Below are 27,141 nucleotides of genomic sequence, written 5' to 3' on the forward strand. Positions count from 1 at the left end.
TGAACTCACAGAGATCCACCTTTGCCTCCTGAGTGCTGGGATTAAAGGCATGTGCCACCACTGCCTGGCTATTTAAAACTTCTTATGAACAATTACTATATTATATTTAATTTTGTAATTAATGGTTGGCTTAATAAAATATACTATTATCACTGTCTTCATAGCTAATAAAATATAGAATATTTTGTAAGCACATATCCTAAATACGAGCATGCGCACATATGTATCTCCTCTTGATTTATCAGTTGCTTGTGTTTGTATGTGAAATGCCCTCCGTAGACCTCAAGTGCTTGGTCCCAGTTGTTGCGGCTATTGTAGGGGTTTCTGGGAACTTTGGCAGGTGCAGCCTCACTAGAGGCAGCCATCACTGAGGTTGGGCCATTGGCTGTCTGTGGTCTCTGGCCTCTTCCTGCCTGCTCTCTTTCCTCACTACCAGACAGTGAAGATGCTTCTCCATCTCCTCCCTTCACCATGACATTCTCCCCAAACGCCCGGGGCCAAGTGATAGTGGCCTGAAGCCTCTGACATCATAACCTAAGCCACATCCTCCCTCCCTGAGGTGATTTCTGTCAGGCATTTTGTCATAGTAATGTCAAAGGAGCCACTATGCAAGATGTCATGGATCTCTTTCCCTTCCTTGGTATCTGATTATTCCTTCAACTATCATTTAAAAGTCGCTATATTGCAAATATTTACACAGCCAAAGAAACAAACAGGCGGGCAAGGCCATTAGGCCAAATCCTTGAGGGTCATTTTGTCTGATGAAGGCTTCAATGCTGTTTGCAAAACAGAAGCCCATCTTCAAGGGACCAGGGAGAGGGCACCTCTGGCAGGGGGTCAGGATGCAGTGTGAACATCTAACCGTAAATATTTTAACTTATATGCTTTCAGAAACACAGGTCAGTAAGAAGTCCACTTTCCAGGTTTTATTTCATTATAGAATATATTTGATACGGATACATACAAACAGCTTCATCTTGAGTCACGTTATTTTCTGGCGCTCTGCCCTTTCACAGCAGGCTAGAGGTGGCGAGGGCACTGTCTTCATGTCGTCCTTCATCAGCCACTCTAAACAACCAGTGCTAGAGAATTCAAATAACTCAATTCACTTACTTGCTTAAATGAGTTAAAAAAAAAATCCATCATTTGTCCTTCAGTCTGTTTGTGATTCTTCTAGTTAAAGATCCAAGATACAGTCCCCAATGTAAACAATCAATTCAATCTGTCACACAATGGATAAGGCCTTCTTGACACTTTCAGACCACCTACGTTCTAGTCATTGGAGCATAGTTTCAGTCCATATGCCGTGCACTCTCCGTGAGCCAAGTCAGGAAAGGAAGCTGCCTTAGCACCCAGAGCCTCAGAGATGCTGTACACCACAGGATGCAGCCATACCAAAGAGGGTCCCTCTCCGACTTGATGTACTTTGTTGTCAGGTACAAATGTCCAGTGTCCAGAGCACACGCAGCGAGGCCCTGCCTCAGGCCTTTTATCACAAGCTGCTAAACTCTATACGAGGACAATGTCGTGTCATGCCATTAACACACAGAGGGAGGTGGCTATATGTCTCGCCATTAATCAGGGCACTCGAACAGAGACTTGGGGTGCAATTTGTGGAGGTGCCAAAGAAGCTGGCTGCATCCCCAGGCAGGACAGTCTAAGCAGAGCGTGGAAGCACCCATCCATCCCACCGAAGCCCAGGGGTTCTGTAGTAGGAGCTGCCTATCCAGGGAGGACACAGCCCCTTTCCCACCAGCCTCCCAAAGGGAGGAGTTAATGAGCTCTCTAGTTACATGATCAAGGGGAGTCTGGTATTTGCATTCCTGATTCAGCTGGGCAAATCAGTTCTGTGACTCATCCTTTTAGGACCAGTTAGTCAGCGACCACCCCAGTTCCGTACTTCGTGATCATAAATATCTGACAGCAAGTGAAGCAGTGAAGACTATATACAATATTTTAAAAGGCATTCTGTGACCGTTTTTGAAGAGTTCATAGAAAAGTGACTATAAGGACACACCAAAGGACACACCAGTCCCTCTGTTGATGCCACTGCCATGTAAACCTTGGGAACTTTCTTTACCCAACATGCACTCTATCCTGCACTCTATGACACAAGCGGATGTGAGACCGCTTTTCTGGTGTGACACGCGCTGGCTCCCCAACTAAGGTAACCGGTAGTGGGACAGTTTTCCTGAGGTTTGTTAACAGTTTGTAGACAAGACAGAAATCACAGTGACCAAGCGGAACGCGAGTCCGTCTTCTCCTTGGGCACGATCTGCTCCCAGGGATCCGGTGGGCACTAAATGATCCGCCACTGCATGATGCTCGTGTCTTTCCCACCCGTGGAGATGAGGTGGCTGTCTTCGCAGAGGAAGTCGACGTTGGTGACGTGGCTGCTGTGTCCGCTGTAGATGTGGCTTGGAGCCTGCGAAAGCGTGGCAAGGAGGAACGCTTACACAGAGCTGACGGTGGCCCCAGGAAATGCTTGAATTCTCCATCGCCCCATAACCCCGCCACACTCTCCCCTCGCATGCTGCTCTTGTCTATGCACCCACTTTGGGTGCAAGACTCGGGAGGGGTGCGGAAAGAAGACCCTGGGACAGAAGCAAGCACTTGAGAGGCCTAACATCAAGTACTGGCAGTGTCAGAGGGCTGTACCCGAGGCAGACCCTAGGATGGGATTAAGAAGCTGTTGGGGTAAGGGCTGTGGGCTTCTGGCTGAAAGATGCTCAGATTCACAGAGGTCCAGGAAAGCAATGTAGGCATGGGGTTGGTCAGCTCAGCAGGGCTGGAGTGGGCACGGGGAGATGGGGAGTAGGAATGTGTGTGTGCGTGTGTGAGGGTGAAGCCCACGTAGCTGCGGAGGTAGAAATACCACGTAAAATAGGCTTGTAGGCCAGGCCTGGCTGAGGTCGCCCCGAGGGTAGTGGGGACCCTGAGAGGTGCTCAGGCAGCATGTTGGCAGGGCTGTATGGTGGCAGCCCTCACCCACAGTCTGTTTTCAAACAGGTCAGACCACCAGTTCACGCCCCGTAAGAAAAGTGGCGACGGCTGAGTCTTACCCTGAACTGCGAGCAGGGGTATGCGAAGAGGTGCACTTTCCCGAAGTCATCGCCCGTGGACAGGAGCTTTTTCTCGTGGGCGCGGCAGACGGCGTTGATGTCTGTGCCATCTGAGCCCTCCGGCCACACCCCTGAAACAGAGCACAGCTAGTACTGGAAACCGCAGAGCACAACACACAAAAGCTGGTCACCAAGATCCCCCAAAACAAAAACAAACAAACAATCAAACAAACAAACATCCAAGGTCTGGGCTTTAGAGACAAGGACCGTGAGAATGTTCATTTCCTGCTCCGGCTTCTGTCTGGCTCTATCTGGTCTCTGCCGGGTCAGCCTTGAGAAGCCCTGCGTCACTAAACCTCACAGCCTCATAGGCAGGGAGGGGCGCCTGGTAGGTAGGGGCACTGTGTCCTGGGCTGAGAACTTCGCATATCAGAGGGCTGGGTGTGTGCCAGCTCTTCAGTGGGCAGCCCTGGTGTCAACCTTGGGGGCCTGACACACAACGCTGGGAAAATAGAAAGCTGCCAAACTGGGGAACTTAGAAATTCCTATCAGCCTACTGATTCCCAACTGCTCAGATTATTTTAACAGCTTGTTTGAGGCTATCTGAGAATTTATTCCTAAAAGGAACTTTGAAGGAAGTGAACATTTTAGACTAAGAGTAGAAGGTTCACGTGGATACACCACCACCCACATAAGCCCAGGAGGAGGGGCGGGGAGGACCACCCTGTGCCTTGGGGAGGGTTAATCACCTCCTCATCCCTCTCACCTGGCCTGATCAGGGAGCTGAGGAGAGTGTGTATCACAGTCCCAGGCAGGCACAAAGCTAAATGGACAGGACTGAAGGTGGTGGGGCTGGACCGAAGGCTAAGCAGTTAAGAGCCAGGGTTCGAGTCCCAGCACCTACATGACAGCTAACAACTATGGGTAACTCTAGTACCAAAGGGATCCAATGGCCTCTTCTGGATTTCACGAGGCACTGCACACACACGGTGCACAGACATGCATGCAGAAAGATGCTCACATCAATAAACAATTAAAAGTGAATAAATGCTTAGAGATGAGCTGGTGTGATCTCAAACATTAGAACACATTCCATGTCCAAGGCCAGGGACATGTGGACCCCTACCGAAAACGTGGAACCCCAAGGTGCAGGTGTAGGTGGCCCACTCGATGTCCCTCGTGGTTTCCACACTCACGACCTGCTTACAGGCGGACGGAACCCCTGGAAGAAGCAAACAACTTTGTGACTTCTCGTCCAAGGCTCCAGCTCTCCCTGGGACCAGGCAGGGTCCTCAGAGCCACGCCCCCATCAGGGAAGACCACCCACCTTCCCACCCATGGGAACCGTGCGCGCAGTGGTCGGTTTTTCAGGGAATGGTGTCCTTATCCACCTGTGACCAGTCTCTGATCCCTAGCCTCCCATTGCTCAGTGTTCTCGTTATAGGCCTGAACCCTGCCCTGCCTCTACACTGTTCAACCCCCTTCCAGCAGACACACACACACACACACACACACACACACACACACACACATACTCAGAGAAAGACAGACATACACGGACACAGAGAGAAAGACATACATACATGCACACACACACACACAGACACCTACATAGACATGCAGACAAGCAGACACAGACAAACGGATGCATGCACGCATACCCCTTAGCCTCTTCAACTGTGAGGAGAGACGGAAACCAGTCTCTGCAAGGCCTCCAGGGTGGTCTGTCTGTTTCCCAAGCAAATTTCACTAACAGATACAGCGCTGGTGCCCGTATCTGGGTGGGTTCTAGACAGAGGCCCATCCCCACCGCGTCAGCCTGCTTGTGAGCCTGCGTCAGGCAGGACCCAAGAAGGAGGGAGCTTCCTTCTGGAACTTGCTGCCTCTCTTCCCTGCCTTTCCCAGGCTCCTTAACAAGTGAGCAACAGCCTCAGGAGAGTATAACTTCCTCTCTACACACTGGCTTTTGGCCCTTCACTGGCATCTGAACCTTTATTCACAAAATTTCTTTATTTATGAAAGGGGATGAGCCTGAAAGTAAGACTGTGGATCATGAGAAAGGGAAGGCAAAGAGCACTGTGCACCCTAAATAAAGCCCCATGGGTGGAGGCCAGAATGCTCTCACATCCTGTGATCTCCACGCCATTTCACTCAGAGCGAGGCACATAGCGGGTACTCAGCAAACGCTGCCGTTAGCATCCTCCCTCCACCCCGGTCCCGCTTAGGCACAGCGAGGACCCGGAGATAGGCTGAGGGAAGATGGAGAGGGTCTGAGGGCTCCCACCCACTCAAGTGGGAGGGCCTTCGTAGTCCCTGCCTGTTTGGGGGTACCTTCACCAGGACCACTCCTACTGTGACTGTGGGGTTGTCCCCCCTCCAGGACCTCTGCGCAGGGCTCATCGGCTTCTTCCCCTGCCCTTTAGCAAGGCCCTCCCCCACATCGCTCAAAGCTGCTCTTTGGGCACAGGAAGGCTCCAAGGGGCTGTGAGACCAATGCCTCGAATCACAGAGGACACACGAGGGATGGAGAGGGCCTCATCCCATGGAGGCCCATGGGAGTCTCACAGCGTGTAACTCAAACCCAGACAAGCCGTGTCGTGTTGCCCTCTTACTCACAGTAAAGGATCTCATAGTCCCCAGAGTTTGACACCAGGAATTGTGAGTTCATGGACCAGTCCAGGTGGGTGATGAAGCTGGAATGACCCTGGGAGAGGAGAACACTGGGTAAATCTCTCTTGCCTCTCTGAACTCGGCAGACATCACACCACTGTAATGAAATGACCACGGGAGCATCCCCAGGAAGCGGAAAAACGTACGGAGCACTTGCCAACTCGCGTGTATTTCCTCCCGTTGTCGCCGACTCCGTATATGTAGATGCTGTTGTCGTGGGAGCCTATCGCTAGGAAGTTCCCATCTGCAGAGACAGGGCAGGTTGCAAATGTGACGTCGCCAGTGGATCCATCACTAGAGAAAACGCTATTTGCCACCACAGATTCCGAGCACATAGAACAGTTAATGAACTATTCAAAGGGAAGCATTGCTTCCCAATGCATCCTATACTGCTTTCAGGATAGGATTTGAAAAATACTAATTTGAAAAATACTCATGAAACCATGGTTATGGAGACTGGTAAAAGTTTTCCTTTTCAAATATTTAAGATATAATTTCTAAAGGTTTATTTTTGTGCATGTATTTATTTGGTCCACGTGTAAGTTTGTATTTGTGCACACTGTGTACATGCAGTGCCCAAGGAGGCCAGAAGGGGGCATCAGAGCCCTTGGAACTGGAGTTACAGATGGTGATAAGCTGTTATGTGGGTGCTCGGAACTAAACCCAGATCCTTTGCAGAGCAGCTAGGGCTCTTAATCACAAAACTATCTCTCCAGACCCCGCGCCAGGGATGTCTAGGCTGCTGGACTCAGTGCTGGCGCTGGGATGCCAAACAAGGAGCTTTTGGTAAGGGTGGCAGAGCCCTTCCCAGAGCTGACCAGCGGAAGTAGCTGAAGCTGATGATAGCGGAGAACTAGAACAAGAAGAAACAGAGCCTGGAGATAAATCCAGAAATTCCAGTGTTTCCTGAGCAGGACCAGGACAAAAGACAGGAAGTAACAGAGAGGTGACCTCAAGTTGTTGGGAGAAGAGCTGAGAATGAAGTGAGGCACGATGGGTAAGGACTGGCTGCAGGCATGCCCTTGTTCTTGCTGTCCATCCATCCCTGTCCATGCAGCCCGCGCAGGCCACCTGTCACAGCCCTTAGCCTGGCTCACTAGACAGCCTCTGGAAAGTGGCTGGCAGCCACTGGCACACCCCAGCTCTTCACCAAGTTCTCTCCCCCTAGGAGGACTGCATAGGGTGGCCTGGCCTGGGGCCAGGAATTGGTATTTTAGGATGTCCTAGCAAAATGGGGAGGAAGGCAAGGTTGAAACGGCCTAAGAAGTTTGAGCGTCCAAAGGGAGAAAGGGGAAGCATATTTGCTGGAGAAGGAAGGGGAAAAATAAAGAATACTACAAAGCTGGGATGCCGGGCAGACAGACGGTCCATACTGCTGGCTCTGCTACTGCAGAAAAGCCAGTGTCCTTGTACTGACTCCATCTGATCGTGATTGTTTCAGGATATTTATTTTATCATAGTGCGTAGAAAACCTAATTGTTAACAAAACAAAGAGCCTAGATACTGTGTTTGTCAGATGCAGTTACGTGAGTCTGGAAGAGCTGCAGCTTGGGTGTGCCTCTAAAAGCCTCCAAAGGTAAGACTGCTAAGGAATGGAAAGTTCCTGCCTGTCCTAGGGCAAGCTGCTTGGGAAAGCAGTCTTGTGGTCTTTGCTTTACGACCCAAGACAAAGTCAGCTGGGTGGCCTTGAACTGCCTCACTGTGGTGGTGACATGGTTCGGTCCCTACTGACGTGGCTAGGAACCCTCCCACCAACCCTCACCCCACCATGATGGTGACACAGTTCAGCCTGGCAAGGGTGTAGGGGAGGAGCTAGAGAGTTCTTTTATAAGCAATTGGACCTTTGATGGATCTCTCTCTCTCGGCTTTGAAGAGCTTTTTTGGAGAAGTTCCGGGTAAGAGATAGTGACCCTGTCTCTGGGCTTGTGGAAACAACGCAGAAGCAGCTGGTAGGACACAGGCAAAATTCAAGGAAAGCGCTAAGGAGCCCCCTTTGGTTTGGAGGAGCTCAAGAGAAAGGTGGGCCAACAGGGTAGATAGAAAGCTTTCTAAAGTGCTAGCAGTTTAGTTGTAGGATCGAGTTTGTAAATAGCTGTTTTGACATTTTATATACAGTTCAGAAAATAAAGCGACCTCGCTGAGCTGGCAGGTTAGTTTTGTTTTTTTTTTCACCTCAGTTTACACCTTCTGTGTGTTGATTGGTATAAACTGTAGATAATTTAAACAGTTACACATGACCACAGCCCTCTGCACTGACAACCACTGCTTCGTAACTGTCACTTTCCCAGTGTCAGCTTAGGGGCCAGGGCTGTCGAAACATTCTCCACACTAACCTGCTCAACCCTGTGACAACTCTATGAGGCAGAAGTCTCCAGCCCTGCATTTTAGGAGTCGAACTAAGCTGGATGGTACAGTAACTTGCCTGAGATCACACCAGCTTCCAGAGCTGATGCTGGAACCCACACCCACCCACCCACCCCTCTGTGGTCACTGTGGTAGTTTTAATAAATGGCCCCCATAAGCTCCTAGGTTTGACTGTTTAGTCATCAGGGGGTAGCACTGTTTGAAAGCATTAGGATTAGGTGTAGCCTTGTTGGAGGAAGTATGTCACTGGGGGTAGGCTTTGGGGTTTCAAAAGCTCATGACAGGCCCACCCATGCCAGACCAGTCTCTCTTCCTCTCCCCCTCATCCCCTCTCCCCCTCCTCTCTGCCTGCAGATAGGATATAGCTCTCAGCTACTGCCCCTGTGCCTGCCTGCTTGCTGCCATGCTCCCTACCATGATGACAAAACAGGACGGTGTGCCTCCCCGTTCTCTATGAGGCCAATAGCACTTTCCTCACGGAGACATCACGGTAACACTGCAGACCAACATTTCCCACAACCTTGAAAGCATAACCCTCTACAAGATATTCACAACACAGAAAAGATGGGAAGCACTGCAATCAAAAGAGTATTTATTACAGAAATGTGAAGTTGGCTAAATGTTGGAAAATTGATATGTCACATTTTAAAAAGAACAAATCCAGATTCTCTACTTTTTTTTTTTTTTTTAAAAGATAGGGTCTCACTATCCCTGACTGTCCTGGAACCCACTCTGTAGACCTGGCTGGGCTCGAATTCACAGAGATCCTCCTACTTCTGCCTCCCAAGTGATGGACTTAAAAAATGACCACACAAGGCACATTTTTTTCCCCCACATTCTTCATCTTAACAGATGTAGAAAAGTATTTCACAAATCCCAACACTTACTTTGCTGAGAAAAATCAGGGCAGTAGGGAATGTTCTCATGCTAAATGGCATCTCTGTCCCTAACGATGAAATACTGACAGCCAAACGAGAGAGTCACCCTGGCCAGCCCTGCCGGCATTTTACTGGAGGAGCCATCACCTGGACCCAAATGGAAGGCAAACTTTTTATTTACAGGTGACCTAACATTGGATAAGGAAAATCCCAGGGGCTATATACACACATACACATAAGCCATACATACATGTACACCACAGTACACACATACAGAAATCACACACACACATACACACACACACACACATGGATGTAAAAACATACCCACTCAAATATACATAAATCATGCACATACATAAATCATGCACATACCACATGCACATACATAAACCACACAAGTACACATGCACATTCCACACCCAAATACCACACACCTCCACGCAACCATACACACACCACACACACATATACATAAACATATATACAAACCACACAAACGTATATACACACATCACCACATATATCCATCACACAAACTGTGAACACCACATAGACATATTCGGACCATATGCACACAAAATCACACACATCAACACATACAAACCATACATGTACACATACAAACAACATACATACATATACATATGTGTACATGGCACCCCCCACCTCTTCAAAACTCATTAGAGTTTAGAAAGGTGAGTGTAGAGCTGTATATGGTGGCACACGCCTTTAATCACAGCACTCATGGAGGCAGAGGCAGGCGGATCTCTGTGAGTTTAAGGCCAGCCTGGTCTACAAAGTGAGTCCAGGACAGCCAAGGATACACACAGAGAAACCCTGTCTCGAAAAAACAAAAACAAAAAAAAGTATATAAGAGCCATAGGGGAAATTCAACTTTATTGCCATATACTAATAACCAAACATCTGAAAATAAAATTCAGAAAATTTCATTTGTAATAACATAAAAATAACAAGAATAAATCTAGAAGAATAAATATAAATTTATCAAAACGAGATAGATTGTTGGAACTCATGTTTGCACGGCCCACACTGTGGCTAGAGCCACCTCCTGAGCCCCATGAACCTTTGAGCTACACGTGTATAGTGGGCATGAAGGCACCAGAGTGATTACTTCTGAGCCTGGTAATGAGGGGGAGCCTGACACCCCATCTCACTCTGTGGTTGAGCTTTCTGTAAGACAAGCTGAGTGTGGCGCTGCATGCCTTCCATCCTAGTACCTGGGAGGCAGCAGCAGCTGGATCTCTGTGAGTCTAAGGACAGTCCGGTCTACACAGTGAGGCTACACAGGGAAATCCTGCCTTCAAAAAGCAAAGGGAGAGGGGGGAGAGAGAGAGAGAGAGAAGGAGGAAGGGAGAGAGAGGGGAGAAAGAAAGGGAGGGAGAGACAGTAGTTGGGAGAGAAAGGAAGAGAGAGACTTGTAATACAAAGTTAAAACACATAGTTGCACAGTAACACATGGAGGAAGGTGAGCCCTACAAACCGCACGCTTAAGTTTCCTTTGGAAGAAAGCTGTCAACTTGTCTCTTGTACAAAATCACATTATCTGTGAGAATCTGAAAGCTGTGTTCTGACCTGGTGAATAACGCATCACCGACAGCTGCTCATTTCCATCTGTGTGGACGGTGACCAAGTCCTTTGTTTCCGTGTCAAACACAAACCACCTGTCGTCAACAGGAGAAATGCACGGTAAGCTGTTTGGTGAAGCCAAGGCTACCAGCAACAGAAGCCTGTTACTCGACAGGCTCTTATCCAATAAACCCCCCACATCAGCTTTCCCTACAGAAAGAAACAGCACACTGACAGCCACCCGAAGCTCTTCAGAACTTAGCACTGACGGCTTCTCAGAGGCTTGTTTGCATGTGGGAGGCAGGAGAGCCTTGAGCAGAAAGGTGGCTCCCAGGGCCTGTGGTCAGAGGTGCAGCAGAGGTGTGGGCATGAGGTGGCTGTCCCAGAACTCTGGTCCCAGGTAAGGGGGATCTCTGAGTCTGGGTTGGAGAGGTGAGGGGCTCCCTACTGTACTGGGGCTAATCAGGGCCCCCAGGACTAGCCAGGGAGTAGAAAAGCAGGGTGTTAAGCATCCAAATGATGATGGTCCCATGCTACGGCTGTGACTCCAGGCTGCTGTGGTCTCAGACCTGGACGACAGATACAGAGACACTGCCGTGCTCTCTACCATTCGGGACCTAGCTACATAACTACAGTTATGTCCGGGTTGGGGGGAAGCGTCACAGAACTTTTATGTTGCTTCCAGCTGGGATTTCTTGGATCTGTGACCACCATTTACCTCACATATGCCACATGGTCTGGGGTTAGCTTGCATCTGGTCCTGGGACCAGAGATGGAGGAGGAGTAGACAGAACGGTAGGAGATTAGGTCACACCATTTATTTCCATTTATTTCATCCTAGGGTACATCAGCTTCGAATGCTGTCACATGTCCTTTGTCAGCAGGAAGGTGGACCCTATCTGGCAGGGTCTACTGAATTAAACTTTGGTGTCTCACAGAGAGTTAAACAGAAGATGGTGTGTATATGTATGGGTGAGTCCCTGTGTTCCTGTGTGTGTAAATGAGAGCTTTTCTTTTTTAATAAAAAGAAAATCATGTATACATGTGTGAGCCTGTGTGTTGTTTTTGTACACAAGTGCAGTACCAGAGGGAGCCAGCAGAGGGTGCCAGATCCCCCTGGAGATGGAGTTACACATGGCTGTGAGCTGCCTGATAGGGGTTTGGGAGACAAACCTGGGTCCTCTGCAAGAGCAATATGTGTTCTGAACCACTGAGCCACCTCTCAGCTCCTCCCCTGCAAGCGTTTTGCAGAAGGAATGTTAAGACACTGCTGCTATCACTTATTAGCACTTGTCTCTCTAAACTCTGCAGGTAGAAAGGCAGAATCTGAATGGTCTGCTTTTTGGGAAGGGACAAAAAGAGGGAGCATATGCCTGGAGCTGTGATAGACTCCACCCCTTCTCATCCAGGCTTTTGCTCTCTGTGCTTTCACTTGCCCTTCACCAGCTTCAAGCCTGAAAATACTGAATGGAAAAACCCAGAAAAAAAAAAAAAAAAGACTCTTAAGTTTTACATTTTGCCATTAACTCACTTCATCTCGGTGAGGGACTGACTCATTTTAGCCCCTCACAGTGTGTGTGTGTGTGTGTGTGTGTGTGTGTGTGTGTGTGTGGAGGGGGTGGGGAGTCAAGCACAACCAGATGCTTCGACACAAAACCATCTGTACAGATGCCTACAGTCACAGCGGATCCGTCTCACTCTTAGTTACCGATGCTCACCTCTCACTAGCCGGAATTACTCCGGTAAGTCTTATCACAGGCATGCGTGCGGAGAGAGAGCTAGCGGGGTTGTGTGGGGTTCTGCACTGACCACAGTTCCAGACATCCAGCAGGGGGCCTGGGCCACATCCCCTGAGGGCTGCTCTAGTGAGTCAGACAACACGGAAGCACAGCCAAGCTCTGCCAACCAGTGAGAATGCCAGCCGCCGCCATCACCCGCTAGCCAGCTCAGCAGATGCCCCCACGTACGTGGCTTTTTCAGCCATCAGTCGCTGGTGGTGCTACCGTAACTCCCAGTCAAGAAAGATAGCTCAGAGCATTCACATAACTGGCACACAGACGCACTGCTGCTACTTGGGGAAGCCGGGAGCAGGCACAGTGTGTTTGAGGAAGTGATAACAGGGAGCCCAGTCTGCACACGAGGCCCAGGGCACTTGTTACACGGCTGAGAGTCTCCCCGTGCTTTGGAATGCTTTCTTGCCCACGCTGAAAGCCTCCTGCCACAGGCTCTATCTAAGGCAGTGGTCCCCAACCTTCCTTATGCTGTCACCCTTCAATACAGTTTCTCATGCTGTGAAATTTTGGTCCTGTGATGAATCGCGATGTAAATATCTGTGTTTTCCCAATGGCCATTTTGGGGTCACTACCCACAGGTTGAGAACTACTTCTCCAGTGTGGGTTTCTGGGTGCCCTCCAAGAGCCTCTGGAGCTGCAGGCAGACCGGGTGACTAAGGATGGATGAGACTGGGGAGGAGCCATGTTGACAGATCCATGGCTTTCCTCAAGGTTTCAAATGAAAAGGACTCAGTTTCGCTTTTGAGTTTTGGACTTAGCTCTCAGTAAATGACTGGTGCTGAGAAGATGCAGCCAAAGCTGGCATGCCCCTGCCCCTGCCCCTGCCCCTGCCCCTGGGGAGGCACTCTCCACAGCTCGGAAAGCATAGGCTGTGCTGGGGGGGGGGGGGCTTACCTCCCAGTCAGTGTCCCCACGGCAACCACAGATCCTGAAGGATGAAAACCGGAGGACTGAGCTGGATCCTAAAACATTTTAAAGGAAGTGTAAATAGCTGGCCAGACACCGCACCCGTGCAGCACTCTTCTGAGGCCACATGGCTCTGTTTGAAGAGCTTCTTTTCTCCCCACAAGAAAGACAATGCAGCCCCACTCGGATCCATGTCGTGTTTCAATCACAGTAGACACCTGTCCCTGCAGAACTTCTCTATCTGATCTTGTAGTCTATCCTATCCTCAGTAATGGCAAGACACAGACAAGTAAGCGCCCTTCTTCTGGGCCATAGTTTGTACATTTGGACCTCTCGCTGATGCCTGCCCCCCCCCCCCCCAGGCCTTCTCTGAAAGTGGAAGACAGGGGAACCAGTCCTGGTCCCTGGCCCTCTGAAATGCCAGCAGCTTTGCAGGGAATAAAGAGATTATCCAGGGTACTTACTGTACAAGCACTGTTTCCTTATCCAGGGTGTGTGTTGTTAGGGCACAAGTAACCAACCAAGACTGCCTGGGGTTCACTGGGGTGTGGGTGTGTTCACACAGGCTGGGTGTGGGAGTCAGCCTGAGCCGGGCAGCCAGGCCGCTTACTTTTTTATGTACATAAGTGTTTTGTCTGCAGGTATGTAACTGTATAAGTATGCATGCCCGATACCCCCAGAGGCCGGAAAAAGATAGCATGGAACTGGAATTACAGATGGTGAGTTGTCGTGTGGGTTCTGGGAACTGAGCTTGAGCTCTCAGCAAGAGCAGCTGCTGCTCTCAGCCCCTGAGCCGCCCTCCAGCCACCACTTACTACCTTAGTGACCTTTGCAAGTAACTCAGCCCTTCCGTTCCCCGTTTTCCTGATCATCAACAGGGTCAGAGCAAAGCTAACATTCCTCAACCCCAGGGTGTGTGTGGGGCAGCTGTGAGGGCTGGCCTGGTGTGCCAACAGCTCAGGGAAGCAAGCCTGATTTCCACACAGGGGACGCCCGTGTTTCCTCTGTAACGTTCAAAACAAATGCTTTGTCTTTGCCGCCACACGCCAGAGAGGGATAAGCCAGACTGCGCATTCTCAGTGTGGCTTGTAACTCTGGGTAGGACGTGCCATCCCAGAACACAGGCTGTTCACAGGGCTTTCTCAGCGCTTGACCAGTTACGACTCTGCTGTCAGGAACTGACCGCTCCACTTGGAAACTCTAACTAGCTGCTGTTCAGAATGATAGACTGAGACCGCTTGAGGCATTCTTGAAAGCCATGTAATTATTAAAAGAGAAAAACATCGCCTTTGGACATCTTTTTATCACTGTTAATCTCATGCAAAAAAAAAAAAAAAATACACCCCAGGTGAGTTTTTACCAGAAAACCAGAAATGTAGCGAGCATTCTTACCTCTATGATTTTGTCCCAGACTGGCCGGTGACTGACAGCGTCCCAGAGAGTGGCATGCCTGTCATGCCCACAGGTCAAGAACTGAGGTTTGGAGGCATGGATGGCCAGTCCCCAGAGCTCATCAGTGTGACCCTACAAAGAACCAAGACACAGGCACTCAGATCAGCAGAGGAGCCCGCACGATGCCTGAATAACTGTCTCCTGTTGGCTCTTTCTCCCAAGCTTAGTCATGACCCCAAACACAACTCTGAGGTGGAAGGCCACCTCCCTGGGAAACTCAGGGGCGAGCTTCCCCCCCCCCCCCACCTCCGCCTTCCAGTGCCTCTGCATTAATGGCGAAATGCAAGAGCGTGGCACTCGCCAAGCTGATGATACCTGAGTGATGGGTGTGAATTCCCCCGACAAGGTGCCCTGCAGGACGAAGTTTCTAGTTGTGCCTATCAAGATGACAGTGCCCTTCCCCTCCGCCACTGTCCGTATTGGGCCAAACTGCTCAGGAATCTGTTGGGAAAGAGTCATATGAAGAAGATTTAAGATTTCATTAAATTTGGCTTTTTTTTTTTTAGAGAGAGCAGGGAGAGAGGAGAGGGAGAGAGAGAGACATACAGACAGAGAGAAAGAAAGAGAGAGAATCACTATGTAGATTAGGCTGGCCCTGAATTTACTATGCAGATTAGCAGACTGAGCGCTCTGTCTCCCAAGCTTTATCCCCGTTCTTTTTTTTTTTTTTTTTTTTTTAAACATAGACTCTCACTCTGCAGCCCAGGCTAGCCTCAAACTCCTAGTGCTCCCACCTCAGCTTCCTAAGCGCTGGGCGTCCAGGCACATGCCACCACACCAGCTCAGTCATTGCCCTTTCTTGAGTCTCTGCCAACACACGCACTACAGGTAGAGACTGTGGTAGTGTGGGTCGGGGAGACCTGTCTCACCATGCTAGGCCTGGATGCCTCATGACAGCCCCTGGCCCAGCTGCCCCAGCCTTCTTACTATAGTAAAGAACACACTTCACTTTAGCAGAGTGAACTCTTCTTGACAGGTGCGTTCTGAAAGTCTCCCGACCCCGCGTACCCCATGCTTATCAACAAGCACAATGAAGGAGGTTTTGCAAACACTCACACTTCTCATTCTGCTTTAACAGTTGATAAGAGCTGTTAAGTGCTTGCTAGGCAAGCTCAAGGGCCAGAGTTTGGTCTCTGGAACCCAGGAAAAATGCCAGATGTGGCCAGGTGGTGGTGGTGTACACCTTTAATTCCAGCGCTTGGGAGTGACAGGCAGATCTCTGAGTTCAAGGCCAGCTTGGTCTACAGACTGAGTTCCAGGACAGGGCTACACAGAGAAACCCTGTCTCAAAAAACCAAACCAAACCAAAGAACAAAAAAGAAAGAAAGAAAAGAGCCAACTGCACTGGGAGCATTGGGAGGGTGGAGGTGGACAGATGCCAGGGGCTCGCTGTCAGCAAGCCCCACAGCTCAGTGAGATGCTGTCTCAAAGAATAAAGTGGCGGCTCCTGAGGAATGGCACCAAAAGTCGACATCTGGCTTCCTCATGCATGCACAGGTGTGATTGTGCACTCACACATGTAAACATACACACACACACACATTCAAAGCTAAAACTCTCTTATAAAAAAGAAAAGTTACAAAGAAAAAAAGAAATGACATTCTGTGTGGCAGAGCTGCTGAAGGTGAGTGAGATCATCCAAGATTTCAGAAGAGGGTCCGGTACTTTCCTTACAGCGTGACATACGAATGCCCGGGACTGTAGCTCACAGCACATTCCCCCAAACGCCGATCTAATCTTATTACAAAAACGTCATAGTTGTTCGGAACTGTTGTTACGGAACTTAACTCAGCATGTGTCATGTCCTGGCCCCCTCCTGGCTTTACTCTCCTCTGAGATGCCAGAGGTGTGGAGTGGCACACGTGTGCTCAAGATCTTAAAATGCCAGGAGAAGGGGGCTGCCTGTTCACGTTGAGGATCAAAGGCAAAGAAAGCAGGAGCAACAACAGCAACCGCAACAGCAAAAGCGACAGCAAACAAATAAACAAACAACACCCCCCAAAACAAAACACCCAAAGCAAAACAAAAATCCAAGAATTTACCCATCACGAGAAACTGGAAACAAAGACTTAGGAAAGCTGGGACTTAGAAAGCTGTGTCTAATTCGGACGCGTGGTGATGTCTGTGTAGAACTGGTTTTCACAAACAGGATCCTAGCTGGGTAGTGGTGGTGCACACCTTTAACCCCAGCACTCTGGAGGCACCGTGTGGTTGCCAGGAACTGAACTCGGGACCTCTGGAAGAGCAGACAGCGCTCTCAACCGCTGAGCCAGCTCTCCAGCCCCCTCCTGCTGCTGGTGATTTTCCAGCACAGTTTCATCATCAAGCTTAATGATGAACAAAGAATAATGCTAAGGAAGGGACCACACCCCACAGTTCAGTGGGACAGACAAACGCAGAGCTTCTCAGGGCAATGTGGGTGCCCCACCCCCGCAGGTCTACGTCTGATGCTGGGACCCAGAGTTCTGCTCAATTAAGGAACAGAGATTAAACTAGATAAATTCCCCAGGGCTTCCAAATGCTCTATCCAGTGATAAGCTGAGCAGGTCCGTCCAATGATGTGTTCTTAGATCTTTGCAAATCTCCCATTCAGTCAGTACTATCAATATGTATAGCTCTTCTCCCCTCATCTAATAGAGCATATTACAACATAATGGTAATTTCCCTGCTGACAATACACTCTCACCTCACTTGTTACTTATAAAATGCATTCTCTCACATGAATCTCTAAGAATAACTGTCCATATTGTCTTTGCTTCTTTTCATTCAAATGTTTATTTATTTTATTATATATATATACATATATATATATATGAATGTTTGTCTATATGTATCTGTGTATGTACATCGCATGTATGCTTATGAACACAAGAAGAGGATGTCAGATTCTCTCCAACTGGGGCTACGTGGTTGTGAGCCACAGTACAGGGTGCTGGGAAGTTAACCTGGGTCCTCTGCAGGGGCCACAAGTGCTCTTAACCTCTGAGACATCGGTCCAGCCGCTATTCATTCCCCTTCTTCCTCCTTTCTTTTCTTTTCTTTTCTTTTCTTTTCTTTTCTTTTCTTTTCTTTTCTTTTCGTTTTGCTTTGTGTGTGTGTGTGTGTGTGTGTGTGTGTGTGTGTGTGTGTGTGTTGAGACAGGGTCTTCTCTCTCTATAGTCCTGGCTGTCCTACAATTCTCTACGTAGATCAGGTTGGCCTCATACTCACCTCTTGCCTTTGCCTCTGCCTCTGGGGTGCTGAGTCTTAACGAGACAGACGTGGAAAACAAAAACTGCACACCTTTGGAATTTACCCATGATCTTTTGACATATGTACCCAGAAATCAGAAGGCTGAAGCAAGAATATCACTGTGAGTTTGAGGCTAGCCTGGGCGACGCAATGAGCTTAAGGTCACCCTGGTCTCTGTGTGTGTATATATATATATATATATATCACATAAATATGTATGTATTTATAATATAATAAGAGCCTATACATATATAATGTAATATATATATGTTTACCAAGATTAAGGTCCTCCTGGGTGGCTGGGGAGATGCTCCGTGGGTAAGAGGACACACCACACAAACACTAGGGCCTGAGTGCAGATCTCTGTACACACCTCTGGTGCCAGCAGGGGGCAAGGGTGGGACTTGCTAGCTCCCAGCCTGGCTCCATGCTCACTGAGCAGCCCTGTCTCAAGGAACTAAGGTAAAGAGTGATAGAGCAGACACCTGACATCCTCTTCTGGTCTCCACAAGTATGTGCATGAGGGCTCATGAGCGTGTGCACACACACATGTTCATATGACACACATCACACACACACTCTAACATATAAAATACATAAATAAAGACGTAATACCAAGTCATCATGGAAAGGGATGGGCCTGCTCATGCCAAAAGGCTCAGAGGAAAGCTTTTCTCTGGTAAGAAACCATGACAACGACAACTCCATACTGCCCCGAACAGTGCCACACACACGCAGTGTGCGGCTCGGAAGCTGGAGGGATCCTGAACGTGCGTTGCACGCTAGGGATGGAGCGCTGCCCCTCACACTGATGCTGACGTCACAACCTGCCTCATGGTGACCGGAAGCCAGGGGGAGAAAACTCAGGGAGGCTGCCGGGTGCCAGGCGTCTCTGCCTCCCGTGGGAAGGCGAGCTGCTCTCCAGGTCGTAGGTGGCGAAATGAACCTTGGAGGACTGGACGTGTCAGAAGGCATGCAAGCCCTCGGCTGAGAGGTGTGACTAAAGCAGGGGACCAACACACCAACATGCGGTTCACAGCGAGCTATACGCAAGCAGTGTGCTGAGCATGGGAGAAAGGAGAGAGGCTTATCTAGTGGTCCAAGTGTGTAGGCTTATCTATGTCCATGTGTTCATGAGGGAGCCATGGAAAATGAAGACTGCTTCTCCTAAAACAACGCTCCAAACAAGAAGAGCTGGATGGCCTCAAATCCTGCTTTATTTTACTTGTGCATACACTGTATGCTAATTGAGATTGCTGTCTCCCATAAAAATTCATCAGTGTGTTTTTTCAAAACTCTGAGCTAATCCAAACCGTAGCAGACATCACAGAAACAGGTGCAGGGCCCTCGTGGTGGTTTACCTCCGTTTTGTGAAGTTTTTGATAGTTTCCATTCCAGGAAATGAGCCTCCGGTCCTTTCCTCCTCCTGACACCAACGTGCCGTCTCTCAACATACAAAGTGCAAAAATGCCACCCTCGTGGGCCCCTTGGACTGCGTAGCTTATCCGATTTGTACCTAAACATGCCAGGAAAAGCACCGTTAACAAGGACAGAATCAAAAGGCTAGGCCTCGGACCATCACCGGGCCCCATCTCGGTTTGTTTTAAGGTGTTACGTTGAGTTATGACATTATAGAACATTCCTAGCAAGGACTCAGATCTTTGACATTCTCAGAGTCTGTCCCAGCATGCATGAACCGGGTCAACCTATAACAGAGAAGAGCACCATGTCATGGGAGCTGCATGGCTAAGAACACGAACTCCTCCTCGTGTGCGTTCTGCCTTCTCTCTAGTGGGCTGTGTCAGCTCCCCGCTCTGTGGAGTGGGCTTACTGCCTACCCTGCAAGGCTCTCCTAAGGAGCTGATAAGCACCGCTGCAGCAGGTATCAAGAGCAGAAGGGAACAGAAGTCACCTTGTTCTGAAGTTACAGTGGGGAGTCTGTGTCCCCCTCCATTCTCAGGCCCAACCATGAATTCTCATGACTTGACTGACTCCTCGTCTCTGAGTGACATTCTCCCTTCTCTAACTGCAGGGGGTTCAGATCTGACCTATAAACATGGGTCTCAAAGGGATCAGTGCTTGTAGCACTCCAGCAATATCTGTCAGACGCTATGTGGATCAGAAAATCTACCCACATATGTCACAGCTGTATAGCCATTAATAACTTCTGCATTCCACTAATTGCAAGCTGGGTATGGTGGCGCAGGCCTGTAATCCCAGCACTCAGGGAGGCAGAGGCAGGCAGATCGAGCTGAGCTCAAAACCAGCCTGGTCTACAAAGTGAGACCAGGACAGCCAAGGCTGTCTTTTGAAAAACCAGTAATAATAATGATGATGATAATAATAACAGCAATAATTTGCTAATTGCTCTCTTAGCAAAGTGACTAGCTCCGTCATAGTATCCTGGCCTTAAAGGGCCTTTTACAAATGGTATATGCAAAGTCAATGACTCTTAACATTCCCCAGTTTCCTTCCATCCTAGCTTGAGGTTTCATTAAAAGCACACACACAAACACACCTGTGTAACGGGCAACGTAGTGGTCATCCTGTACATGACACCATCAGCTCATTTCTATAAACATCACCTCTAGCGCCTTAGTTACATTACCAAAAAACATCAAATAGCTTTAGGGCAATTGCTTGTTACCTTTTCCCCACACCAAGATGTTGCCGCTCGAGTCTCCGGTAATGGTGTCACCGTTTTCAGAAAACGTCACGCAAAGGACAAACTTTGGCTTCTCTTGTTTCTGTGGAACACAGCAAGTAAGGATTTGTTTACCGAAGACCCCACCGAACCCCAGATGAGCGGTGTCAGCCTCTGCAGTCACCTTTGGGGCCCTTCAGTTTTACGTGCTGTCAGGAAACTTGTGCCTCCTGGTTAGCTGCTGAGATTTCTATTGGCTGCAGACAGTTCAAGCAGGGTGGTGGTAAGGGGGGCACGAGGGATGAGACATGCTGTCAGGCTTTCAGAATGATGGACAGGGCACACTGAGTCTCCGCCAGCCTTTGAAAATCCAGGGTGCCAGAGCCTAGCAGCGAGGTGCCCTACCAGGGGGCTCTGACCTCCCTTTTTATTTTATTACCAGGGAGAGCCTCAAGACACGGGGCGTTTCCCAACTGCATGGGGTACTCCGAGGGAGCACCAGTTTTTCTACACCTTCACACTTGTCACTAAAACAAATGCTAAGCCTCAGCTGTCTCCACGCTCTCTTAAAACCCAGCCCCTCACAGGTGCCACACTGGAAGACGGAACGAAAGGCACAGTTTACCTCAAACAACCCTTGCTTCTTGTTAAGGGAATTTCCTTCGAGGGTCCAAAAGTAGAGGTGTGACTTCCCGCAGGTGACGATGATATTGGTGTCTGTGGGGTGGAAATCCGCAGCGAAAACTGCTTCATTCGAACACTTTAAGAAAACGAGAAACAAAACCAAACAGAATCAAATGCCACAGGCCTCTTCCAAGGCTTATCAAAGCTGCTCAAGCAGGGCGCTGGGCCTCTCAAGCCCCACTGACTTCATTTTGCACTGTTATTCCAGCTGCTGCCTGTTTTCCCCTTTATCCCCCTATGGCTGGAAGCCGGATGTCAGGCAGCACAGAGCAGGCGGCTCGGAGACTGGCTGAGCAGTGGGATCACTCCTCGGGCGGTATCTCACCGCCTTCCCCCTCCCAGTGACCGGGATCCCTAGGACAGACCCAGGACTCTGCGTGCCCTCCAATCACCCGATCCTGCCTCATCACAGCGCCCTCAGTCCCCAGGTGTTCTCTTGCTTCTGGAACGCTGCCTGAGGCTCAGGGTTCATTCGGGGTCTCATGAGGTGGCATAAGACTCTGGCCACTTCAGCACTTCCAGGCCTGATGGCCTGGTCTGTCATGCCTGGCCCTGACTCTTGCTTCTGTGTGCTGATTCAGTTCTGTGTTCTCAATCCTGGCTGGTCCTTTGTCTCCGGCTGCTTCTAACCTGGCACATGGGGCGAACACCATACATCCCCTCGGGCAGCATCAGAAGACAGGGAATGCTGGGCCAGGAAACACATCTGATTAGAACACAGGTCTGCATTGCAGACGCTGGACAGAGAGCTCGGTAGCTCCGGCTGCCTGAGGGCAACCCACAAGGTGGCAAGGCTGTCTGAGCAAGCCTAAGGCTGACTGATGGTTTCTCTAGGCAGGGATAAGTCAGGTTAACCAAGGCCGACAGATGCCAAGAGGGGGAATGAGAAGAGGGTTCTGTAAAAATAGAAATCCAGGGGTGGCCTCTGCAAAACGAAACTGTAGGGGAGCTACAGGAGTGCCAGTTCAACACTCTAAGCAAAGGTGATCCGAGGCAGACTCGTGACCCCAGTGCTGGCAGCTACCTGCCCCGCAGCCACCGAGACTGGCAGGTACCCAGCACTCCGTCATGGCCCAGCACACAGTGGCCACCTGGGTTTGCTGAGTGAACGAAAACGAGCAAACACGTGACTGAAGGAATTAAAATAAGGGTTGTCACTAGAAAATAAGGAAGAAAAAAAATTCCATGGACCCTGGGAGACAGGAAATGCCATAGCTGGTCTTAGGCAGGGGACTCATGAGGGAAGGAAGAAATGTGAAGGGAAGGGTTGTTCCCAGGGTGGGGACAGTGGGCCTCGAGCCTGCTGGAACAGGGCTGAGGGACGAGGCTTAGCCCCTGTGAACGGCTTGGGCCATACCTTCACATCAGCCAGTCTCTCTTCTTTCTGCCAGTCCCACACAGACAGCACATGATCGTTGGAGTCGTCCACAGCACAGAGGTGGCTTCCTCCGTTCTGCCAAGACAAAAGCGAGCCACGAGAAGCCTGCGCGTTAGAGTAAAGTGGGACAAACAGGATTCAACATGGTCATCGATCTTACTCTTGTTTTTTTTTGTTTGTTTTTTGTTTTTTTTTCCAAGCAGGGTTTCTCTGTGTAGCCCTCGTCCTAGAACTAGCTCTGTAGACCAGGCTGGCCTTGAATTCACGGAGATCCGCCTGCCTCTGCCTCCCCAGTGTTGGGGTTAAAGGCGTGTGCGCCTGGCAATTATTTTACTTTTTGGTAAGGGGCTCATTACAAGGCTCGGTGAAGAGCTCAGTTGGCAAGGAGCCTGCTGCTTGAGTGTGAGCTTGATCCCCAGCACCCACAGCTGGGTTCTGATGGTGTGGCAACACTGGGGAAGCTGAGGCAGGCGGATCCTTAGAGCTCTCCGGCCAACTACCCTGGCTTAAGCAGACAGCCCCAGGCCTCAGTGAGAGACACCCTCAAAAACAAGGTGAGGGACAAGAGGTGAGGTGTCTCTGCATGCCCACCCCCGCATGCCCACTCCCATCGATCGCACCTGCTTACACATGCCACCCCCAACACACATAACCGGCCCATTATGGCCGAGATAAAGACCATTCACTCCTTGTTTTTGAGGCTGGCTTTTCCGGCCAGGCACATGGCTCCTGTAGGACTATATGCAGAGCAAAGCACTATGGGAGTAAGCAAGCAGACGTGCTCAGCGTGAATTTGCATGTGGACGAGCAAGCATGAACTTGGGTCTCCCAAATGAAGTGGCGTCAGTATGGGTCTGTTGGACCAGCATGCCTGGAGAAAGGCTGGACGCCGTGGGGCCAGAAATGCTTGTCTGGAAGTGTGTCCCTGGCCGTTCTCACACTCACAGATTTTGAGAAGGCGATGCAGGTGACAGCCCGGTCGAAAAAGCCTATTCCAACGACGTGCAGCGTGTTCAGCGTCACGGAATCCCAGATGCGCACGTGTGGCGGCAGTTGCTGTTTGAAAAGAACACGGCCGTCATGGTGACTGCCAGCCAGTCACTTCCCTTTGCCTTGGAACTGTCGAATTATTTTGACAGTGACTTCAGCTTTGCCAACCAAGAGGTCTTTTTCCGAATTTGAGGAGTCCACCCCTGGGTGTAACTAAACTATTCCCAGTTAAGGAGACCCTGGGCCCCTCGAGCAACTGAGGCGTCAGGAGAAGGCGACTAACTTTTAAACGTTGACTAGCCACTCTCCAGCAGCCATACCAGAGGAACTGACATTCCTCTTGTTCATTTAGAAGTGACATTTCACCAACGAGAGCATCATAGTGCAATCTGCCTCTAGCAAGAATTCAAGTCCAACGCCAGAATGCAGATACGCTTTCCTGCCACTAGAGGGCGGAACAGTTTGTTTTTAATGTCAAAGAGCTCTTCAATGCTTTCTTCCTTTTTTTTTTTCTTTCTTTTTAAAAAAGTGAACAACTGTTCTGTCTATGTGAGTTTACACAACAGTAGCCTGGCTTCTGTCATTTCACTCTCTGAAAGTGTAGAATGTTAATGGAAAACAGCAAAAAATTAATGATTAAAATTTTATATCATGAAAGGCATCTTCTCAGAGAAGACAGTGTTTGTGTTTTCTGGATGGATAAATGTTGGTAAAAATGAACATCCCTGTTCTGATTAGTCTCATACAATATTCTACACAAGGACAAAGCTGTACAAACAGGGGTTTAAGAAGCTGTAAGAGTTTTAATAAAACAAGCCAATCAAATATGGAAGTGTCCTATTTGTTAGGCTCCACTAGTTCCCTCTCCTCCTCCCTTATACTCCAGGCTGCAGTCTTGCTAAAGCACTTGCAGAGCTTTCCTGAAGCTCCCAGCAGCCTCTGTGATCAGCCCAGGCATGCCCCACGACCCGCTGGTGGGCACGCACACTCAAGGATTTCCCATAGCATATGGGTACCTTGTGATTTTAACTCTGCTTGTTCTAGTGCTATATTTTCATGCTGATCATGTATGGAGAGAATAATTTAAAGAACTATTTGATTCTTTGGCAAGACATTGCAGTTTCAAATGTGTTGTTGCTGCTATTTGTTATTTTTAAAGACAGTGTCTTGCTATGTAGCCCAGGCTGGTCTTGAACTCCCACAGCTCTGGCTCCTAAATGCTGGGATTAAAGATGTGTGCCACCACAGCCAGCGATAATGCTATTTAAAAATTTGCTGAAATTAGGAGGAGCTGGGGGCGGGGGTGGGGCTTAAGGTCACGATGGCACATCCAGTTTGTAGTGAGACCTCCTGGGGAGGACCAGAAGTTTCTAGATGCTGCAACAGCACTGACCAGGAAGAGTCATCATTGAAAGTGCTTTCAGGAGGCTGTGGCCAATTTCTTACCAAAACCAGGAAGACAATGAACAAACCTCACCTTTCCATCCTTAGATGTGCCTGCGACTTGTCCTGTTGCTATGGTGATCCTGTCAGGATGGACCGCTAGGCTGAAAGGAGGATATTTATCAGACACCTCCACCACAGAGGTGAGCCTTACTTGCCCTTGACCAACTACAATCTTCCAGAAGTTTAAACAGAAGAAATCCATACCGCCTAGCTTTTTACAGACTTGCCCCAAGTTTCCCACACAGCCCAGCTGCTTTAGCCAACAAGAGCTGTTTCATTTATCAGAATCCCCATTTCATCTCAGGAACTTCCAGACATTAGGAAAGGCATCCTTTATTGGTAAAATACCATTTCAGTTTCAGAACAACCGACTTAGTCGACACTCTTTCCTACACATCAGTTTTGGGTGTGTTAATTAGAAAAAAAAAGCCTTATATTCTATCAGTAAGATTTGCATCACTAGCCAGGGATCCAGGGTGATTACAAACCACCTGACCATCCAGTCACTAAACTATAAAATGAACTGTAGGCACAGCAGACTCAGCGATAAGCACACCACAGATCATGCTTATTTAAAGTTAAAGACCCAATTTGAAGACTTTAACATTCGGTGTGCTAAAAAACTTCCTGATGGGGCTGGAGAGATGGCTCAGAGGTTAGGAGCACTGGCTGTTCTTCCAAAGGTCCTGAGTCCAATTCCCAGAGACCACATGGTGGCTCACAACCATCTATAATGAGATCTGGTGCCCTCTTCTGGCCTGCAGGTGTACATGCAGGCAGAACACAGTCTACATAATAAGTAAATAAATCTTAAAAAAAAAAAAGAAAGCTTCGGAGCCCAGCACCACCCACTCCTATGCTCTGATGAAGAACTCTTCTGCCTGAGGCTGGCTCCTGGGTGTCCTGACACCTGTCCATGAGGACTCACCACTTGACGTCATCGCTGTGGCCGGCGTAGTGCCTCTGCAGCTGCTCTTCCACGTTGTAAAGCACCACGACTGAGGCGATGAAGTACACGGTCTCCCCCGTGGGCAGCAGGTACAGGTTATTGCGACAGTCCCGACCCCGGTACCCGTAGCTTAGTGTTGGTCAAGACGAAAACCGTTTGTCTTTAAGACGCTGCCTTATTCAACGGGCATAACAACACCGTGCTACTATTCCTACCAGTTTCACCAGCCTAAACTACACTGAACTGAAAACCCAGGCGGGGTGTAGTGGTTCGAGATTTTAATCCCAAACAGATGGCTGCGAGTTCCAGGCCAGCAGGGGCTGTGTGGTGAGACCCTGCCTCAAGCCGAACAAAATGACACGCTTCGTGCCTGATAGACCTGAATACCTACAAGCTGGAAATAAAGTGTGAGTGGTCAGCAAGAATATGAATGCGTCATCTTGCTGTAGTGGGGACTGAACCCAGGGCCTTCTGTGTGCTTGGCAAGTGCTCTGCCACTATGCTTGAGACAGGGGATCAGTGTAGCCCAGGCTAGCTTCAACTCAGATCTTCCTGCCTCAGCCTCCTTGCTCTGGGATGACGGGTGTGTCTGGCTATGCACCATGTCCGGTGTGAACACGTTATCGCTTGTTTACAGCATGAAGACTTGTTTGGTTTTCAGAAGCTATCGAGTCAGTTATGCGTCTGCTTTTACTACCTGTACTCTAATATTTTTTTCTTATTAAAGATCACTTAAAACGAAACAAGTACTTACAAAGAATACAAATGACACCCAAATTGAGGAATTAAGTAACCTTGCCCCAGCATTTTAGAGTTAATTATCAGTGGGTTTGGGGAGGAGTTTTTTGGAGGTGGGGTGGTTGTGTAACTCTGGCTGTCCTGGAACTCGATCTGCAGACCACGCTGACCTCAAGCTCACAGAGGTCTGTCAGCCTCTGACTCCCCAGTGCTGGGATTTAAAGGTGTGTGCCACCACCGCCTGGCTTATCAGCATTTTAATTTGTTACATTTTATTCGTTGTGTGTGCATGCATGAGCACCCGTGCGTGGGTGCTATAGTGTGTGTGTGTGTGTGTGTGTGTGTGTGTGTGTGTGTGTGTGTGTG

General features: G+C 49.2%; 1 protein-coding gene across 3 annotated transcripts in view; it reads right to left on the reverse strand.

The window, feature by feature from the left end:
* Positions 1-2,224: 2,224 nt before the first annotated feature.
* Eml1 (EMAP like 1) overlaps positions 2,225-27,141 on the reverse strand; it is a 148,294-nt gene continuing 123,377 nt past the window's right edge. For all 3 annotated transcript variants that reach the window (XM_055592928.1, XM_055592926.1, XM_055592927.1), the window contains 16 exons: positions 26,017-26,166; positions 25,120-25,189; positions 23,598-23,708; positions 22,632-22,727; positions 21,216-21,350; positions 20,594-20,693; positions 19,308-19,462; positions 15,031-15,156; positions 14,656-14,787; positions 13,252-13,319; positions 10,571-10,659; positions 5,879-5,976; positions 5,679-5,766; positions 4,189-4,284; positions 3,063-3,193; positions 2,225-2,425 (listed from right to left, as the gene is read on the reverse strand). In XM_055592928.1, coding sequence (XP_055448903.1) covers positions 2,300-2,425; positions 3,063-3,193; positions 4,189-4,284; positions 5,679-5,766; positions 5,879-5,976; positions 10,571-10,659; positions 13,252-13,319; positions 14,656-14,787; positions 15,031-15,156; positions 19,308-19,462; positions 20,594-20,693; positions 21,216-21,350; positions 22,632-22,727; positions 23,598-23,708; positions 25,120-25,189; positions 26,017-26,166 — 1,771 coding nt within the window. In that variant the 3' untranslated portion in view covers positions 2,225-2,299. The remainder of the gene's footprint in view (positions 2,426-3,062; positions 3,194-4,188; positions 4,285-5,678; positions 5,767-5,878; positions 5,977-10,570; positions 10,660-13,251; positions 13,320-14,655; positions 14,788-15,030; positions 15,157-19,307; positions 19,463-20,593; positions 20,694-21,215; positions 21,351-22,631; positions 22,728-23,597; positions 23,709-25,119; positions 25,190-26,016; positions 26,167-27,141) is intronic.

This window comes from Psammomys obesus, unplaced genomic scaffold (genome assembly GCF_907164565.1).
Source record: "Psammomys obesus unplaced genomic scaffold, mPsaObe1.curated_primary_1811, whole genome shotgun sequence".
Lineage (NCBI taxonomy): Eukaryota > Metazoa > Chordata > Mammalia > Rodentia > Muridae > Psammomys > Psammomys obesus.